Raw genomic sequence first — 19,878 nt, 5'->3', positions numbered from 1 at the left:
GGTGGTTGGTTGGAATCAGTACGCTTACTTGTATATGTGGATTGTCCCCCACATCTCCTGCTATCTATTAGCGAGTGTAACAGTTGTGTGTTGTCTAGTGTGGCTTGTTGCAACTTGCCCAAGTTTTCATAGATTATTTTTAATCTCTCAATTAGGGGGAGCATTAGGGACTTTACAATCTATTCCACCTGCCCAATTAATCCTCCTTCACCCTGTACGGTCATTGGCAATCGTTTCGGTAGCTGATGAGGGTCAGAGTTAGATGAAAGGGAAAAACTTTTGAATATGGCGGAGGCGGGGACTTGTGTAGGATTGCAGGGGGCTGGTCGGTTACCCACTTTATTCACGATTTTGGCAATCTTAGAGCGTTTACCTTTCTGTCCGCTCCGCTTCCTTTTCCCTCGTTGTTTGGTGCTTGTGGTGACCTTATCTACAGTGGGACATGCGAGGGTCTTCGTGGGGTGTGCATTAGGATGCCCGCTTTCCTCATGAGTGGTATTACCGTCCTGTGAGCTATTCCCCAAGCTGATGATACTTTGTCTGTCAGACCCTATACTAATCTCTGGGCCAACAAGACACTGACTAACTCGTTTTTCTGGGGTAATGCAGTTTTTAATTGTGCCTAGTGAGGAACGTTTAGAACTAAGGGATTCTATAGAGAGCCGTTTTTCAGTGATTGCTATCTCCCGTTCGAGGACAGCTGCTGCCCTAGTGATAAAATTATCCAACGTTCCGGTAATGCTTCCCCCGGTGGAGTTTGATATTGGTTTTACCCCTTTACATAGTCGTGTTGACATGATTACAAAAAGAAATGTGTCCTTAATTAAACAAATAAGGAAAGCTTAAAATGCACAAAAGTCTTGGTCACCTGATTTTCTAGTCCAAGCCTTAGAGGGATGGCCCAGCCCGGCCTCCTCTGGCCTGTGACGGCCTTGGACGGTCCCGCCCTTCTCCCGGGACGCTCCCGGTACGCGGGGGATAACGCACAAATTTATGTGCCTCCAGACGCGTGTTCAGCGTTTGGCGGCTTCCGACCGCTAAGTCACCTGGGTGATGTAGTCCCTTGCACCCGCGCTCTCCCCCCCACAGCGGCCGCGCTTTGTTGGAAATGAGCTGCGGCGGCAGGGGGAGAATGGGTGCGGCGATGTGCGATGACGGTCTCCTCAGAAAAGAAAAGAAGGAGCCTTAAGGTAATGCCCCCAGTCAGGTTAGTGTCAAAACGGGCAGGCAGCGGTGTGAGTTAATGTTCCCCGCTACACCGGGGATAACGTGCAAATTTATGCGCCTCCAGGCACGTGTTCAGCGTTTGGCGGCTTCCGACCGCTAATTCACCTGGGTGACGTAGTCCCTTGCACCCCCCCCCAGCGGCCGCGCTGTTGGAAATGAGCTGCGGCGGCAGGGGGAGAACGGGTGCAGCGATGTGCGGTGACGGGCACCTCAGAAAAGAAAAGAAGCAGCCATAAGGTAATGCCCCCAGTCAGGTTCGTGTCAAAACGGGCAGGCAGCGGTGTGAGTTAATGTCCCCCCTTGCAGAGTCACACTAGGAGTGCTTGGAGGCTGCAGCAGCTGAGGGCTCGGTGGCAGACTATTTCTGGTTACCAATCCGAGGTCAGAATGAGCTGCGCCCACGGCATTGCACAAGTTGGGGAGTCTGCGCAGGACGGTGGATGGGATATGGCTGACGTGGATGTGAACCCTTTCCATAGCCATGAAAGGAGCAACAGCTAGATTGGCCATGAGGTGTAACTGAGAAGCCCAAGGATCTGGCCGTAGCACGAGAATCCTTGAAGGGCTTCAAGGCTGAGCCGCTTTCTCTTCAAAAAGACGAGTTCCGTCAAAGGGTAAGTCCATGAGGTTCGCCTAGACATCACTCGAGGAGTCATATATTCTGAGCCAGGTGTTGTGCCGCAAGGCCACTGTCGACAAATCCGCTCTGCTCATCTAGTCAGTTGTGTCTAGTGTGAGAAGGTGGCCTGATATATGATGTTCACTAGTTCTAGTGACCACCTTGTATCAGTCCAAACAACCCTTATGGTGATTGGTTGTAAGTCAACCTTATAGACCAGCAATCCTAATGGTAGCATGGACAAAGCAGTCTTAGGCTAAACTCTTTTGGCATGTGAAGCCAGCTGTTTTACCACAATATAACCCCTTGAATACCAGATGAAAGGACACCACACAGGTTGTTATGAAAATAAACAGTATATTTATTAATAACAAACACCTCTGAACTCTTTATGAGGTCAGAGGGCTAAGCACATGACAATGTCTTACGAAAAATACGACAAGTTGCACAGAATTACAATGGTGCCCTAGGGGCACGGCAAACCATATACTAAGTAGATGGAATGTGTCTGGCCAGTCAATGGAAGAAATGGAGCTGTCCAGAGGTTGCAGGACCGCTGGGACTACGCTATCCTAACCTTGGGTAAGTAATAGGAGGCCCATGGGATGCGGGTGCAGAGTGTGAACTCACACGCGGGATGCGTAACAACGTCTATGGACAGTACAGTTCAAAGAAAAGGTAAGTACGGACAATCCTGACTAGTTAGGACTAAAACGACTGTGGAACTGGACACTAGGAGAGTCAAGCTACCCCTGAGCACCGAAATGCTCTTGTTACCTCACCCACGGGCTGCGGGTGCATAGGTGCGAAGTCGTGTCGGGTTCTCGCGTTGAAGTCAATGGAGCCTGAAAGAAAAGATGCTGCAGGCGACCAGGAGGAAGATGTCCGGTGCGATCCAAGGGTGGATCGGTGAAGAAGAGGACCTGAAAGCAGAGGGGGCAATATTCACAGTCACTAGCCAGTGACTGGAGTGGAACCAGGAAGGAACCAGATGTCGTTGTCGCGATCAGGTGAAGAGTGGACGCTTGACTCTGCAGCCACGTGGACCAGGAGGTGTCTTCGACGACCAGGATGGAGGCACGAGCTGTCCCACGCAGGCTCTCGCTGTCGGCGGTGTTGGATCCGGAATCGTCGTCAAAAGGCCTTGGCAAAGGCAACCCACGCGGTGAGTAGAAAAAGCGTCTGGTGCGGACTAGGAGAGTCCGGGGTGCCCCTCTTTTGGAAGGGAGCAAGGGCCAGTCTGGAGCAACCAGACCAGCAGCAAAGATTTCAAGGTTCGTCGTCTAGGAGGCCACTAGCCAGCCAGCAAGTGACCAGACACCGCGCCGAGCAGCTAACAAGCAGAAGGGCCCCACGCAGATCTCGTGGATGCTGGAGGGCTGATCTTCGGTGCAGGGGCTGCTCGGGGCTGTGGCTTCTCAGTCCCCAAAGCACTTGGTCGAGCTTACCTCGGGAGTCGTGCTGAAAGCGAAGTGCAGGTTCGTTCAAGATGGCCGGTCCCACGTGTCTCGTCGCACCTACGGGTCTCCGCTGTGCTGCAGATGTAGGTTGAGGTCGGAGAGGTCTGGGAATCCGGGTCTCGTCGGGCTCTGAAGTCTGGATTCTCGAGGGAAGACGACAAAGTGAAGCCGCTGGACGCTTGATGGTGCCTGCGGTTGCATGGGTGGACACTCCTTGCCCACAAGGGAGATTTTCTTCAGTCTTCTGTGGAGCAGAACGTCGAAGTCCAGAGTTTCTTCTTGTAGAGTAGTTCAGGATTAATCTAATTTGGAATGGGACCAGCTCCTACCTTTATCCTGCTAAAGGGGGCTGTACTGCTGACTAGGTCCCTCCCCTGGGTGGGACCAGGAAGGGGGGTGGTTACACCCCCTATCCTTTGTCCGGTTTTCGCGCCAGAGCTGGGGCAGGGATGCCCCAGCAACTGGTTTGAACCGGTGTATGCACAGGGCACCTTGTGTGCCCCAGGCATGTCTCATTCCTTTCAGGCCTCCCTAACTCAATACACAAAATCCTTTCTAGGGTGGTGCTAGCACCTCCCAAGGCAGGAAACCCTTTGTCCAACTTCCCTCGCTGGAAGGACTCCCAGCAGCAGGAGGTCAGACTTGTGTCTGTGGTGGCAGCATCCATTTTGTGATGCCAAGGCTCGAGTTAGTTTTAACCGGGGTTCACAGTTACATACATGTCGTGTCCCTCTAGAAGGGTGGAATGCTGCCCCCGTCGCCAGAATTGGCGAGAGGGTAGTATTCCAATTCGTATGACACCTTACTCTACATGTTTTGATAATGTTATACCAGAGTTAGCATTCAACCAGGAGGTCGATAATGCACTTAAGAGTATATGGTATAGCGTTATCATGGAACAGCTATTAGGACTTGTTTCCGCAAGCTGCAGACGGGCTCAGCTCCTGCCAGAGCACCATCTCACATAATTTCAAGCACTCTGCCTTCAGGATTGTTAAGGCCTGCCATAGGAGTGAATGATAGGAGGATATGTGTCCATTTTAGGTTTAGATATAGGTATACTATATCTACAGCAAAGGGTGATTACACCACCTTGCCCCAGCTGTCGTGCAGCCAGTTGTGTCAGTTTTAGATGGCCAGCCAGGGGTGGCATAATACATGCTTCAGCCCCTGGTAGGCCCTGGGTACACCTATGCCCTGGATACCTAAGGTACACTGTACAGGGACTGATAAGGTGGCCCAGTACCAATTGGTAAATGCACCTAAAGCACATGGTTGTCAATTTAGAGAGAACAGCTAGGCTGTGGGTCTGATTAGCAGGCCCACAGCCAGGGAAAGTCGTAAACCAGTGAAGCAAAAAGCAAAAATCTGGGGTGACCATAGGATTGCAGACCCCACTCTCCTACATCTAGGCCACACCTAATGGTGAATTTTGCTGCATCCCTCTCATCCTTCACCGCCTGGGAGAGTATGGCCCGGTCCTCCTCCGGGAACGCTGGCGCAACTGTCTCCCAAAGGGTATGGGAGAAACGGCCCAATAAACATGAGGTACTCACTGACAGCAATCCCAAGCTGGCAGAAGAAAACATTTATTTCCCAAATGTGTCCAGCCTCTTGGATTCCCTATCCGGAGGTGTGGACGGAAACGCAACATGGGACGTCGAAGCCTGAACCACCAAGGTTTCAGGGGTGGGGTATTGGATGAGAAACAGTGGGTCACCCAGAGCAGGGCATTGGTGGCGTGCAACTGTCCTATTCACAGCAGCCCCTGTGCTAGGCTTGGACCACGTGCCTAGAAGGATATGCGTTAGTGCTTTATTATACGGCAAATGGCGTTCCGAGGTGGAAGCCCCAGGCTGAAGCACTTCGGTCAAGAGATTAGTCCTGACTTGCACGAAGGGCTGCTCAAGTCCAAGGACCTCTGCTGCCCTCTTTACCATCATGGCATAAGAAGCCCCCTCCGTCGTGGCCACAGTTGGTGGAGAGAGCAGAGCCCAGTATATGGAGATGTGTCCAGCCCCCTGGCTACCCTAAGGTCTTCCTACAAGTTAATTTGTTCTATTTGTTGTTCCAAAGGGTCCGCCTATTCCTCACTCATGCCTGAAACATCCCCACAATGAACAGACAACAATGTAGAACCTCTGGGCTCTACCGGAGTCAAGCGGCGCCGATACGGCTCCGAGTCGTCACATATAAGGATGGTGCTGGAGGCGGCGTATGCACCGACTTCGGGGAAGGTCGAGCTGGCACAACTGCCATCAATCCGGACCCATGAGACCCCATTTGCGCCGTGGCTGGAGTCAACGGCGTTGAATCCGATGGGGCCCCCTCCAACCGTGTGGGCCTGAAGGCTCCCCAGAAGGGTCGGCCCGCTCAAATACGCAGCGCATGGCCTCGTAAAATTATTTTGAATGGTGGTCGATCCGGCCCCCAAAAACGGGGGAAGGTGAGAAGTCGAGCCTGGTACCGGCTCTGCAGAACTATGCCTAGAATGCTGATGCTCCTTACTTTTCTCGTCAACGGACGACAGCCTACGCGAAGTTAGAAGTCCGCTTGAATGACTACTCCTTCTTGTGCCTCTTCTCCGAGTGTCCCGAAGACCTCGAGTGGGAGGAAGAAGATTTAGGGCTCCTAGAGCGGTCCTGCGACCTCCTCCTCTTCATACAGGCCCGGGATCTCCGCTGAATCTCGCTTGTAATCATACCCCAACATGATTCCGGTGTTGGAGGTCTGATCCCATGTACTGGGAGGTCCCTGAGAGGAGCCTCCTGTACTCCCATCTAGAGCCTTTCAAGGTCTGCCAGCAAGCTAGGGTTGCCGCCGACCACACTGTTCTGCATTCCTTCTGCCGAGCTCAGCTTGTGCAGGGGAAGGTAAAACAATAGGTAGGTTTCCTGTCACAGGGAGGTGTGACCACCTCCCAGACAAAACTCAGTGTATTTGGCTGGGGTGGGGGCACTTTCCAGCGAGACTGCATGGAGGGGCACATTTGGTGCCCTTCCTTGCTACACTGGTTTAAGCCAGTTAAAAAAACTTTGGTTCCCGTTCTGGTATGAAACTGGACAGGGGAGTATCCTCCCCTCTGTCCAGTCCCTCCACTGGGAGGGATCCCAGATTCGTTCCCATCCTTTCCTTGGGTATTTAAGGCTCCCTCAAGGGTGGGTCCTCAGATTCGTCGTGAAACAAGACTCGCCTCTGAAACCAAGACACTTTTCGACCGTCTGGACACGTTTTTTGCCTGGAACAGAAACTGCATCAAGGAAGACTTCTGCTGCTTCTGCTCTGCAAATATTCTGCCTCCTCTGTGTCTGTGCTTCGCTTAGGTTCTCCAAAAGACCTATGGACATTAAGGACATCTGAAATAATCTCCCTTAGAGTAAAGTAGCCACTCCTCTGCAACTGCAGATTCAGCATCAAAGCTGATCGGTCTGCTGCACCTGTCTTCCCACGAACTTCCTGAGGCTCAGCAACACAGACGGTGGTTCTCCCGAGGCCTGACCTGTCTTACCTGCAATTTGGAGAAACATATCCCTAGTCAGAACCTTTGTGACGAAACCTCTGTGCACTGCGTTGACTTGCCATTGCCAAGGCTTGTTGGCTCTTCACTCCAGAGATCTTTGGGCTACAAAAAGCTCCAGTCTCCAGCATCTCATCCCTCGAAGAACAGCATCCTCTCTGCATCCCTTTCATCTTGGGCCTCCATTTTTGGTGAGCTGCCGAGGTCCTCTTGTGACTCCTCTGCCTTTGGCCTGTGGGTCCTCTTGAGGGTCTTCCTTTGCTTCAGTGGGCCCCCTGCTTGCTCGGGCCTGCCCTGACTCCTGCACATGGTGAGTCCCTTGGGCATTGCTGGTCCTAACAATTGCATCTTTTCATCTTCCATGCAAGTTGTGGCTACCAAGGCTAGTTGTGTCACGTTTACGCTATCCGCGGCCCGTTGTAGGCTCTTCACGGCACGAGAACGGCAACAAAGCATCAGAACACTACATTTCCCGGCATGCCCGGGATCACGTTACGTGATTGACGTGTACCACGCAGGACGTGGAAGAAAAGGGCGTACCAAAGACGCCGACTCCGCCGATAATTCCTGCAAGGAAACGAAGGCGGTTGGTATCGAGCCGGTCGGGTAAGATACAACTTTTGTTCCTAATTGTTGAGGAAACCTCCAGTGTCCCGTTCTGGGTCGGACACTTCCCGCAAGTTTCACGGAGCGGAGAACCTCTCCGTGACTGTTCGTGGGGCACTTAATACTAACGCCAGCATACTCCCTGTTGGAGGAGACGCAGAACGTTCGTCTCTTGGTAGGGAGACACCTGAGCCGAATCCTTATTGGGTTTTGAACTTCAAACATTACAGAAGTCGGGGCTCGTACTGTTTGCATTATTGTATTGGGCAAAATAACTGATCGAACAGCTAGGAGGCATTAGTCGTTCGTGCATCCCGTGATCTTCTGGTTCCATAGGGGTGACATCCCTTGTGAGTTTCGAGACTGATGTGAAGTCTGCCAAATTGTTTGCATACCTTATTTTCATCCTAACACAGGAGAAGAGAGACAGGGGTTCAAGTCTGAGGGGGTGTTGTGCCAACAAGATAGCGAACAAACATTGTTAGGTATGCATGAGCGTGGTGTGTATGATTCTTCCAACCAGTGGGGAATGTGAATTATATGTCTAATGTTGTGTAACCCTTAGATGTTGGTGTCAACCCTCTAGCAACGCCCCGAATCACTTCTCAAGGATACAGGTCCAACGTATTTTCCTTTACAGGTAGGGGTGATTCCATACAACATACAGAAGGAATAGAAAGGGGTTAGACCTGTGTTTTTGGGTGCCGCAGGGTGCTTTCTAACAGTCTGTCGATCTCGTTTCAGATCTCCCTCCCCGCTGTCCCCTTCCTTTCCCTCCCCGGCGGGACTATCCTAGTCGCCTGTGTATATACTTCAGGCTCTGGGGGAGTTGCAAAGGGGAGGTTATAGGTCATTCAGCACAGACCTGAAGAAGTAGAGAAGACGGAGCCTGACAAGTTGGTGCTCCCGCCGGATACCTAGTCTGACAGATAGGCTGGATGGATGAAGCAGACAATAGTAAGAGGAACTGTAAGACAACTGAAGGGCAGAATACTATGCTGGGGAAGGAACTTATTGTCAAAGGAGATGAGAAGAAGTGACAATCATATTCACAATAAAACATTAATTAACAGTTATGGGAGTTATTCAGCAGGTCTTTCTTCGAGCACATGGCACAGCCACTCACACTTACAGCTTAAAAAAGTCTCACCTGTTCTTTCGAGAAGTAAACACCCAACATTTTCAACGTGTTTCTGCCCTTTAGCAGGTCAACCTCCTGGAACCAGGCTGTGCCCTGTTGCTTTGCAGATATGAACTTCATCAATGTGCGAAATGGTGTGGGGTCTTGGGGCATCTCTAGGACTATAACCACCTTGGGGCTCACGGCTGGTTAGAGAGAGTTACACAAAACAGTGTTAGAAATGGAACAAATTCTCTTTATGGGATCAAAAGCAGGAACCAGTCAGCACATTCAGCACTACATTGACTATGCTAAAATGACCACCTCATCTCCAAAATAGAGTGGGGAGTATGGGTAAAGGAAGAAGGCAAAGATATGAAGGCAACCTCATTAAGTGGCGCTGTACATGTTCCACCAAATTCCTAGCCACCAGGTTTATGGTAGGCAGGTTTCTCTCAAACCATAATTGTAGTTGTTGTGGCACTCAATGCCACAACACTTTTATTCATATATATAGATTAATACATAACTGAGCTGAAATGAAGCAGTTGAACTAGTATTTTAACAAACAAATGGCCCGTACAGCAGCAGGTCACCCAAGGTACACCCTACACACCTACTCAGACTCTTGCGTAGCCGTCCCTTTTCTTCATTTACAATCATTTTTAATAGCAATTTACTGCATTTGTTCTTTGAATTGTATTACACTAACATGTCACTAAAGGCTACTATGTAGTATGTTGGAACTGGGGGTCTCTAGTTGGCAATGATCTACACCTTTGACCAAACAGGGACCCTTGCTTCTAAGTCAGGGAAAGGATATTACACTCCTGGATAACCCCTGCTCACCCCATTGGTAACTTGCACGAGCAGACAGGCTTATCTCAGAGGCGGAGTGTTAAGAATTTGTGAACACATACAGTAATACAGTGAAAACACTACAGATGGACATCACACAGGTTTTATAAAAATAAGTATTCTTTATATAGACTTATCACAAGACCATAAACGACAAAAATCTGTAGTCAATAATAATTCTTTAGGATGGTAGGAATAGTTCAAAAATAGGTTATTCACTTAAAAGCAGTCTTTAGCAACAGATAACCCCAATTGGAGTTAGCACGACGTCAAGGTAAAAAAATCCCAAAGTATGGCGCCGACCGCGAGGTGCGCGGCGTCAGGCTCGGAGTCAGAGAACAGTACTTGGGAAAAGCGAAAACATAGACAGCTCAAGGCATTGGGGAGGTGCAGCATCGTTGGTTCCTTGCTTTGGGGGAGATGATGCGTTGGTGTCCTGGATGCTTGTGCAGGCAGGGGAAGCGTCGGTTCCTGACCGGAGAGGAGGTGACGTCACAATGGCGCCAACACCACGGTTCCGTACGATGTCACGATGACGATGGATTCTGGACCACCAATGTCGATGATCGGCTCAGCGATGATGTTGGCTTCGGAGAAAATGCGGCACAGCAGCAGGCGTCGGGCCTACTCCAGGTGGAAGTTCAGGTCCCATAGGAGGATGTATTCTCGTGAGGCTAGGGCGTGCGGGCTGATGAAGTCGGCGATGGTTTCGCTGAATTGTGTACGCGGGCCCGGGGGTCTGTAGATGAGCGCTCCTCTAAGGGTGGTCTTGGGGTCAGTGTGAATCTGGAAGTGTAGGTGTTCGGCTGCGGAGAGTGTGTCTTCGATGTTGGTCGTGATGTTGATGGTGTTCCTGTAGACAATGGCGATTCCTCCTCCGGTTTGGTTGACGCGGTCCTTCCGGGTGAATTTGTAGCCATCCGGGATGGCTATGGCGATGTCTGGGGCCGGGGAAGCGTTCATCCAGGTTTCCGTGAGGAAGGTGACGTCCGGTGCTGTTGTGTCGAGGAGGTCCCAGAGTTCAACGGCATGCTTGTGGACGGAGCGGGTGTTGAGGAGGATGCACTTTAAGTTGTTGCTGCTGTTGCTGCTGTGTTTGGTGGGCGGGGGGCAGGTTCGAAGGCAGGTGAATTTGCAGGCTTTCCAGGCGAAGGGTCCGTGGGTTCGTTTCGGGGTGGTTCAGTAGCAGGCGGGTGGTTGTCTGGTGAGTGCGTTGAGGGTGGCGGAGTCATATCTCAGTCGGGTTCTCTGGGTGCGGCGGGGGTCAGGGGTTCTGGCGTTGGGCGTGGTCCAGGCGCAGACGGGCTTGCCTTTGGCACGCCCGCTGCGCGCGTCCGCTGCGCGGCCTCCATATGAGGGGCTGTGGGAGGGAGGAGCAGCTGGGAGGCGGGAGCGGGGTGGCGAATGGGACAGCGGGGGGCAGGGCACCAGCGCGAGCACTAGCGGGGCAGCGCCACAGGAGGACCGTGTGGCAGCTGGCGGGGCGACCTACCTGCTGGCAGGGTCAAGGGTCGCTCTCGTGCTGAGGCCAGAAGCCCTGGGTTTAGGAGTGCTACTTGCACACTAACATGGTATGACTATCTTTTTTCAGCATTTGAGCATTAAAATGATCCAAAAGGAATATGCTACTTACCAGTATGCATCTGTTCTTGGTATGTGGGGCTGCTGACATTCATATCTGTGCATAGATCGCCACCTAGTGTTGGGTACGGATGATTGCACTTTGTTGTCCTGGAAGAGTCTTCGAAGTATCACGAGATAGGTGACTCCTCCCCTGGACTACAGTGCGCATGGGCATCCTTAACATGCTCAGATTGTTTTTCGCCATTGTGGCAGAGGTAGAGATAGAGATAGGAAAGTAAGAGATGTCCATGCTAAAGATAATGCTGCAGCTGCGACAGGCGCCGGGGAGGAGGGCGGGCGATATGCTACTGGTAAGTAGCATATTCCGTTCGAGGCATGTGGGCTGCTGAATTCATATCTGTGCATAGACTGAATAGCAGTATCTCCTCTAGCGGTGGCCACCTGTGCCAGCTGCAGCAGTTTGGAAAAAAGTTTTGAGGACAGCCTGGCCTACAGCAGCTTGCTGTTTTGCTTGCACGTCTACACAGTAGTGTTTAGTGAAAGTGTGTATAGTGGACCATGTGGCTGCCTTACAGATGTCTTCGAGTGGAATATTTCCTAGGAAAGCCATGGATGCCCCCATTTTCCGTGTAGAGTGTGCTCTAGGGGGGACTGTTAAAGTGCGTTTAGCTTTTAGATAACATATCTGAATGGATTTAACTAACCATCTGGCTATTCCTGACTTTGAAATAGGATTTCCCTTGTGCTGTGGTGTAAAAGCAACAAACAGTTGCTTTGTTTTTCTAAAAGATTTAGTTCTGTCCACATAGTATAGCAGAGCTCTTCGAACGTCTAGTGTGTGCAGGGCTCTTTCAGCTACTGATTGTGGATTCTGAAAGAATACTGGCAGTTCAATCGCTTGATTAATATGGAAGTTGGATACGACTTTAGGCATGAATTTAGGGTTTGTTCGAAGAACTATCCTGTTAGCATGTACCTGCATGAAGGGTTCTTGAATTGTCAGTGCTTGCAATTCGCTCACTCTTCTGAGTGAGGTGATGGCAACTAAGAATGCTACCTTCTACGTTAGGAATTGCAATTCACATGAGTGTAGAGGTTCAAAAGGAGGTCCCATGAGTCTGGTAAGCACTATATTTAGAGTCCAGACTGGGGAAGGAGGGTGTCTTGGAGGGATCACTCTTTTTAAGCCCTCCATAAATGCTTTAATTGCTGGTATCCTGAACAGCGAAAGGTGTTGCCTGTTCTGAAGGTATGCTGCTGTAGCAGCGATGTGTAGTCGAATGGAAGAGTATACTAAGTTACATTGTTGTAAGTGCAGCAGGTAGCATATAATGTTCTGAATGGAAGCGTCTAATGGGTTGATTTGGTTACTGTTGCAATAAATAACAAATCTTTTCCATTTTGCTGCATAGCACGCCCGTGTGGTTGGTTTCCTTGCCTCCCTAATGATGTTCATGCAGTCTGGGGGCAAGTTAAGTTAACCGAACTCTAAGACCTCAGGAGCCAGATCACTAGGTTCATTTGATTGGGATCTGGGTGTCTTATTTCTCCATGGTTGTGAGTTAGAAGATGTGGAGCAAGGCATAGTTTTTGATGAGGAACTACTGAAAGTTCTAGGAACGTTGTGTACCATGGTTGTCTCGCCCATGTGGGAGCGATCAGGGTGAGTGAGTGTTGTCACAGTTTGCGTGCCACCAGCGGGATCAACGGTGCTGGGGAAAAGCGTACGCAAATCTGCCTGACCAGTTCATCCATATCGCATTGCCCAGTGACAACGGATGTGGGAATCTGGCGGCAAACTACTGGCATTTGGAGTTTTCTTTTGTGGCAAAGAGGTCTACCTCTGACCCCATTCCTCGAAGAATGGTTGGAGAACTTGGGGGTGAATCTCCCATTCGTGTATTTGTTGGCTGTGCCTGCTGAGCAGGTCGGCAATCTGATTGTCCTTCCCTCGGAGGTGTTCTGCTAGGAGAAAGATGTTCTTTGGAATTGCCCACTTCCATATGCTCTGCGCCAGATGGGACAGCTGTGGAGAGTGGGTTCCTCCCTGTTTTTGGATATAGTACATTGCGGTCATGTTGTCCGTCCGGATCAACACCGTCTTGTTGTACACGTATTTTTGAAAGGCTTTTAGGGCTAGGAAGAACGCTAGCAACTCTAGTTGATTGATATGCAGCCTCCTTTGTTTGTTTGTCCAGAGCCCTTGTACTGTGTACTGAAGGAGATGGGCTCCCCAGCCTGTCAGTGATGCGTCCGCTGTTAGTACTAGTTGTGGAACCGGCTCTTGGAACAGTCGCCCTTGTGAAAGGTTTTGTGGGTTCCACCACTGCAGAGATTTGTGTGTGCGACTGTCCACCAACACTAGGTTTTTTATGTGTCCACGAGCCTGGTTCCATTGCTGTGCTAGGCATTCTTGTAACGGACGCATTTGAAGTCTGGCGTGGGGGACAATGAATATGCAGGAGGCCATCATGCCTATGAGCTGCATGAAAACTTGGGCTGGCAGGGAGTGCTGTGGCAGGAATTTGCGGATGAGTATCTGCATGCTGGCTATCCTTGCTGTGTTTGGGTACTCCTTTGCCACTGAGGTGTTTATAGTGGCTCCCAGGTATTGCTGTATGTGGGAAGGTTGCAGATGCGATTTTGTGTAGTTGATTGAAAAGCCTAGGCTGTGTAGCAACTGGATAGTGTGAGACGTGAGTGCTGCACACTCTTGGTAAGATTGTGCTTGTATTAGCCAATCGTCCAGATAAGGGTACACATGGACGTGTTGCCTCCTGAGATGCGCTGCTACTGTCGCTAAGCATTTTGTAAAGACTCTTGGAGCCGTGGTAACCCTGAAGGGCAAAACCTTGAATTGGTAGTGCTGCCCTTCTATTGTGAATCGGAGGTATTTTCTGTGGGCTGGATGGACGGGTATGTGGAAGTAGGCGTCCTTGAGGTCCAGTGTTGCTAGGAAGTCTCCTTGTTGTAGCAACGGGAGCACTTGCTGTAGTGTGATCATATGGAAGTGCTCCGACAGTATGTATTGATTTAGGGGTCTGAGGTCCAATATTGGTCTGAGGGAACCGTCCTTTTTGGGAATAAGGAAGTATAGGGAGTATACTCCTGTCCCTTGCTGGATGAAAGGGACTGGCTCTATGCCCCCCATTTCCAGCATGCTTGCCACCTCTTGCTGAAGGAGGGTGATGTGTTCTATGGACATAGGACGATATCTGGGTGGTATGTTTGGTAGCGTAGAAGTCAGTTATAGGCAATAACCAGACTGGATAATTTCTTTTACCCACCTGTCTGTGGTGATTGCGTGCCAGACAGGTAGGAACTGTTGTAGTCTGCTCCGACTGGTGTTAAGTGTTCCGGAGGCAGCGTAATGAAGTCATTGTTTTGTGGTGGAGGAGGCTGTGGTATTATTGCCTCCCCGCCCTCGTCCCTTAGGGTTGTTACCTCTGTAACCACCTCTGTTGGTGTTCTTTGTGAAGGAACCTTGTGTGTTACCCTTGTAGGAGGTAGATGTTTGTGAAGCATTTCCTCGTGTGTTTGTGTTTGCTCTGTATGAGGAGCGCCGAAAGGAGCCCCTTTGTTGCAAAAATTGCAGTGCACCCATGGATTTTGCTGTTTCTGTGTCCTTTTTCATTTTGTCCAAGATGGTGTCAACCGCAGGGCCAAATAAAAAATCTGGGTTGACGGGTTGGTTGAGAATGGTGGACTGCACCTCATTCTTAAAACCTGAAACCCGCAGCCATGCATGTCTGCGGAGGAGGATACTAGTATTAATGGATCTAGCTGCGGTGTCTGCAGCGTCCAGCGCACATTTAATGGAGGCATTGGAGATGAACTTGCCCTCCTGATCATTTGCTTGCGCTTTGAACGGCTCGGGCAAATGTTGCATAAGGCTCTCGAGCTGATCGTAATGTGCCCTATCGTAACGAGCCAGTAGTGCCTGTGTCTTAGCAATTCTCCAAGAATTGGATAGTTGTGCCGCTACCCTTTTGCCCGATGCCTCTAGGATTTTGGACTCTTTATCAGGGGGAGGTGCTTCCCCTGTAGTCTGAGAGTTGGCTCTCTTTCGTGCGTTAGCAACCACTAGGGAGTCTAGTGGCAGCTGGCCCTTGATATAGGTGGGGTCTGTAGGAGCCGGTCTATACTTTTTTTCTATTCTGGGATTGATTACCCGTGTCCTGGCTGTGTCCTTGAATATGTCAGGGGCATGTTTTAGGACTCTCTTCAACATTGGAAGTGTTTTGACACTTTTCTCTGGAGTAGAGAACGTGTCAAAGAGGAAGTCCTCTTCTACAGGGTCACTGTGATGTCCACGTTGTGGAATTGCGCTGCCCTGTCTATCAGCTGGTTAAATACTACTGTGTCATCAGTGGGTGATGGTTTAGTAGGATAAGTGGGCACATCAGGGATAGGATGTGTATCATAAGGATCTGTTGGCTCCTCCCAAGGTTCCTCTTGATCTGGATCTTGAGGGAAGTCATATAGGGGCTGTGGTTCATACCCTGTGTCCCCCTCATCGTTATCGTGGTTAGAAGGTGAGGTAGGTGCAAGTGGTGTGGAGGGCATAATACGTTGGAAAGGAAGTGAGGGTCTAGTGGGAGAAGTGCCAAAGTCTTTCTTCTTGAGTGGGATAGGTGAATCAGGTGCAAAGTCCAAAGATCTCTTTTTCCTATGCAGGATGGTAACTTTACCAGTGTCTGGGTTAATGTATATTTTTGCCTGGTCCTCGGATGGATCTGGGTGGAATAGCTCTTCCTCTACAGTCCTGGGTTTTGGCTTGGACCTTTTCGGGTCGACAGAGGCAGGTTTGTCGACAACCTTTGGTGTTTTGCTTGATTTTTTCGTCTCGGCCCTGATTTCGGGTCGACGGGAAGTTCGGGTAGACACGTAGGCGTCTTTGGGTGAGTATTTTTAACCGGTTTGACGGTCTTTTTTGGATCGACCGGTGTTTTCGGAGCTGTCACTTTTTGGTCGACAGGTTTGTCCGGCTTCGATGGCTTCGGTACGGCACCGGATGCCGGGTCGATGGTTTTCGGAACCGCAGGCTTGGTCGGGACAGCGACCTTCCTTGGTTCGGCGCTCTTCAGCTGCGCTCCCTTGCTCGGATCGACTGTTTTTTTGGGGTCGACGGCTTTTAGTTGAGCGGCCTTTGCGGGGTCGACAGTCTTTTTGGGCTCGACGCTCTTTGGCTGTACGGCCTTTTTTGGATCGACGCCCTTCGGGTCGGTGACCTTTTTTGGCTCTGGAACCTTCTTCGGGGCAGCGTTACTAGGCCATGGGGTGTCTGAAGGTTTCGGTTTCATTTTCGGAGCCGAGCCTGAAGGCGGGGCTGACGCAAGTCTTTGATGATCTTGGCTAAGGCCTGTTGGCGATGCCTCGACCGGAGCCTTTGGTGAGGGGTCAATAGGTGTCGGGGGCAGTGTACTCACGATTTGGGCCGACGGGAGGTCGTCGTCGGAGTAGTCCTCGACTGTGACGATCTCTAGGTCCGAGTCTTGAGCGTCCGGTAGGTCCTGGTCATCATCTAAGATTTTGTTGGGTTCCGGTGCCTGTCGCTGCATTTCTTGCCTACCGGCCCGTCGGATCCGTATGTTTTTTTCAGACCGGAACTGGGCGCAGGCCGGGCAGGTTTCTTCCCTGTGGTCTGGGGAAAGGCACTTGTTGCATACTGAGTGTTTATCAGTATGGGGGAACTTTGAGTTGCATTGTGGGCACCTTTTGAAGGGGCTTCTTTCCATCGACGGTCGGCTCACGTGGCGTCTTAAAGACCCAACGGCCCGCGTCGACACCCGATTCGAGATGGAAGGTTGGATCGAGTAGAGAGGTACCGAACGAGAACAATAACGCCAAAGTGGAAGGCATTTTGGCCTTTAGAAAAGTTTTGTTTCGATTCCGAGTTGAAGAGAAGGAGTTTGCATCCAAACCCAATGGTGGCAAAAAACAATCTGAGCATGGAAAGGATGCCCATGCGCACTGTAGTCCAGGCGAGGAGTCGCCTATCTCGTGATACATCGAAGACTCTTCCAGGACAACAAAGTGCAATCATCCGAACCCAACACTAGGCGGCGATCTATGCACAGATATGAATTCAGCAGCCCACATGCCTCAAACTCTTCACCTTAGGTGGGGCCTCTGTGCCTCTCCCATCCTTTTCCTAAACCATAAAAGCCCCTCGTCCCCCTCTGTATTCCCTCCTTCTCTTTGTAGTCTTCCCTTGCCTTTGTACAGCGTGCGGTTCCACTGTGGTTCCTGCACCCCCCACGGAGAAACTAAGTATGCGCGGGCCCGGGGGCTTCAGGTCCAGCGCAGCAGGTTGAGTTGCCTCACCCTCACAGGTGATGTGAGAGTCTGCGTTCGTGAGAGCAGACACCTGTGCATTGGAGCAGCTGTCTGGACTGAGGGAGTGCACCGATCTGTGTGCCAAGCCTCTATTGTATGCCTTAAGGGAGAGCGTGGTGCCTCTCCCAGGGACGCTTCTGCTGTGAAGCAGTCCTGCAAGTGAGAAGGGGCCCTTTTATACATCTATAGCAGGGCTATGTTTTTAAGGGATTGGTTTCTTTTTTTCTCTTGCATGGCTTTATGGGAGGCCTTTGTCTAGCTTGTCCACTGGGCTCTGGTGTTCTCCAAGAACTATTTAAGAACTGACTTTTTCTTTTTCTTCATTTCGCCATTGAGGCAAAAGGTGTGATAAGCAGCAGTTCTCCCTTTCCTCCTTCTGAGGGTGAAGACGGAGAGCTGCCTTTGCAACAGGAGGGTCGTTCTCCAGATGATTCTGCGAGGCTGAAGGCCCTGCGGTTTCAGGTGATGACACTTACGGCGGCCAGGGCCTTGATTTCCAAACCTCCATCCCCCGACACTGGCATCGGCGAAGATGGATGTGGACTCGGATATCGAGAGGGACTCCTTGCTGGGAGACCAGTGCTTCTTGGGGAGTTAGGCACCATGTTATTACATATCTGGGACAACTTATGATTCGAGCCACCACCTGCTGCAGTCAATTTCTATTTCCTCAATAGGCCAAGCCTCTTGTGGTAGCTCTTCCTCTTCACCCCAAGATTAAAGATGCTATTTTTCGGGGTCGGTAGGAGCCGCATCAATCTTAGATTCCTGCAAAAAAAACCTATGCTTTGAAGGAGGTGGATGTTCTCCCTTCTGCCCTTAAAACTGATTTGATCTTGGCTTCCATGATTGGCGGGTCGCCCTTGGACCCGGTTGACTGTTATTCTGCGGATCTTGTGGATACAAAAGGGGACTCTGGCTTGAAGCAATGTTTTAGGGCTACAGATCTGGTGTTGAGGCTAGCATCCTATGGGGCTCTTGCTTCTCAGTCCTAGGTCAAGGATTTTGACTCTGGCTGAAGCGATGCAGATGGGGATTGATGAGCCTGATGTTTTGGCTCAGATGGAGCAACAATTTGAGCTACTGACTGATGTTTTTTCGGATAACTTCAAAGCTGCATTTGTGGCCTCCAGCTCCGTGGTGGTGGCCTGGGAGAAATTATGGCTCCGGGATTGGAAGGGTTGATATCTCAGAAAAAACCTCCTTCCTGAGGCTCCCATTTGATGACTGTCACAAGACAGGGGAGACACAGCAAACTCACCTGCTTGACGCCGTCACGCCGCCACCGCCAGGAGTTTTCTTTGAGGCACACAGGCACCTGGAAGCAAGCCGCCACCGCCGAGAGTCATTTGCCATCGGACCACACGCGCCGCCGCTCCGGGACTTCAACTCCTGGCAGCCTACGCGGCGGCGCGCTTTCCAACGACGCGAGGGCGCCAGGAGGCGCACAAAAGCGCCTCAGATACCCGCCTCGCGGGACGGCCGGGGCGAAGCCCGGGCAAAGGGCGGGCCCTCTACGGCCCTCATCGGCAGGAGGAGGCAGGGGCAGGGCCAGAAACGCTGCAGGTTGCTCCTTAGTGATTTACCCTCAAGTAAGTCTTGTGTGTGTCATCTAAATATATTATACAATCTGAGCAATGTCTAAAAAACCTGTTGCAGTTCAACAAAACAAGATCAATAATTACATGGTTCAGACTGTTCAGAAAATCAATATGCAAAGGAGTGAGTCCTTGGGGTTGAGCCTATCGCCTGATTTGCTTTGTCCATCGCCACCTATATCTGTTTCTATTCTGTCTGATGGAATAATAACGCAGGACGTTCACAGTCTAGACTCTATTGCTGATATTACATCCCAAGCTACACCTGGTACTCCGGAGAATGTAACTCCGGCTTCTGAAGGATTGCCCATTGAAGCTAATACAGACATTGACATTGATCACGACCTTGAGCAAGATACACAGTCACAGGTCTCCGTCCTAGACCAATCCCTTATAGGACATGCTGGCAGACCTAAACGTCAATGTACAAAGAATCCCCCCAAGCGGGGGGGTTTACGCTCAGGGACCAAGCGGAAGAGGGCAACCACCCCAAAACATAAACAAGTGACTCACGTTGAGGATCATCCTATTTGTTCCTCTGAGGAAGCCCTATTTGATAAAATCGCTGATTTTATTGAGATGAAAATCAATATCATTGTTAAACCTCTCATATCCAAGATCGATAAATTACAAGCAGAGGTCAAGAAGTTGGGTGCACTCCAAAACACACTCACAAGCGGCATTGAAAAAATTACAACGATAATTACTCATCCGGATAACAATCCTAGAGGAGCTGAAGCTGGAAGTAATAAGGGTGTTGGAGATGGAATAGAACTGCTTGGGGCGAATCCAACGCAACTAATCCAAACAGCTATAAATGAGGGTTCCATACCAGCATGCTCCACATCAGATCCAACTTCCTCGGCTAACATTCCCCCTGCACAAATACAAGTACAAGCTCAAACTCATTCTACGGACCCCTTGCAATTCATCGTCGAGGCCACACCTGT

The 19,878-nt window shown here is 50.6% G+C and overlaps 1 protein-coding gene across 4 annotated transcripts in view; it reads right to left on the bottom strand.

Annotated features, from left to right (window-relative positions):
- NUGGC (nuclear GTPase, germinal center associated) overlaps positions 1-19,878 on the bottom strand; it is a 1,180,213-nt gene that overhangs the window by 149,442 nt on the left and 1,010,893 nt on the right. For all 4 annotated transcript variants that reach the window (XM_078686520.1, XM_078686521.1, XM_078686519.1 and 1 more), the window contains exon 26: positions 8,580-8,755. In XM_078686520.1, coding sequence (XP_078542646.1) covers positions 8,580-8,755 — 176 coding nt within the window. The remainder of the gene's footprint in view (positions 1-8,579; positions 8,756-19,878) is intronic.

This window comes from Lissotriton helveticus, chromosome 4_1 (genome assembly GCF_964261635.1).
Source record: "Lissotriton helveticus chromosome 4_1, aLisHel1.1, whole genome shotgun sequence".
Taxonomy (NCBI): Eukaryota; Metazoa; Chordata; class Amphibia; order Caudata; family Salamandridae; genus Lissotriton; species Lissotriton helveticus.
Note: the sequence above shows the minus strand (reverse complement) of the source record. Positions and strands in the feature narration are given on the sequence as shown.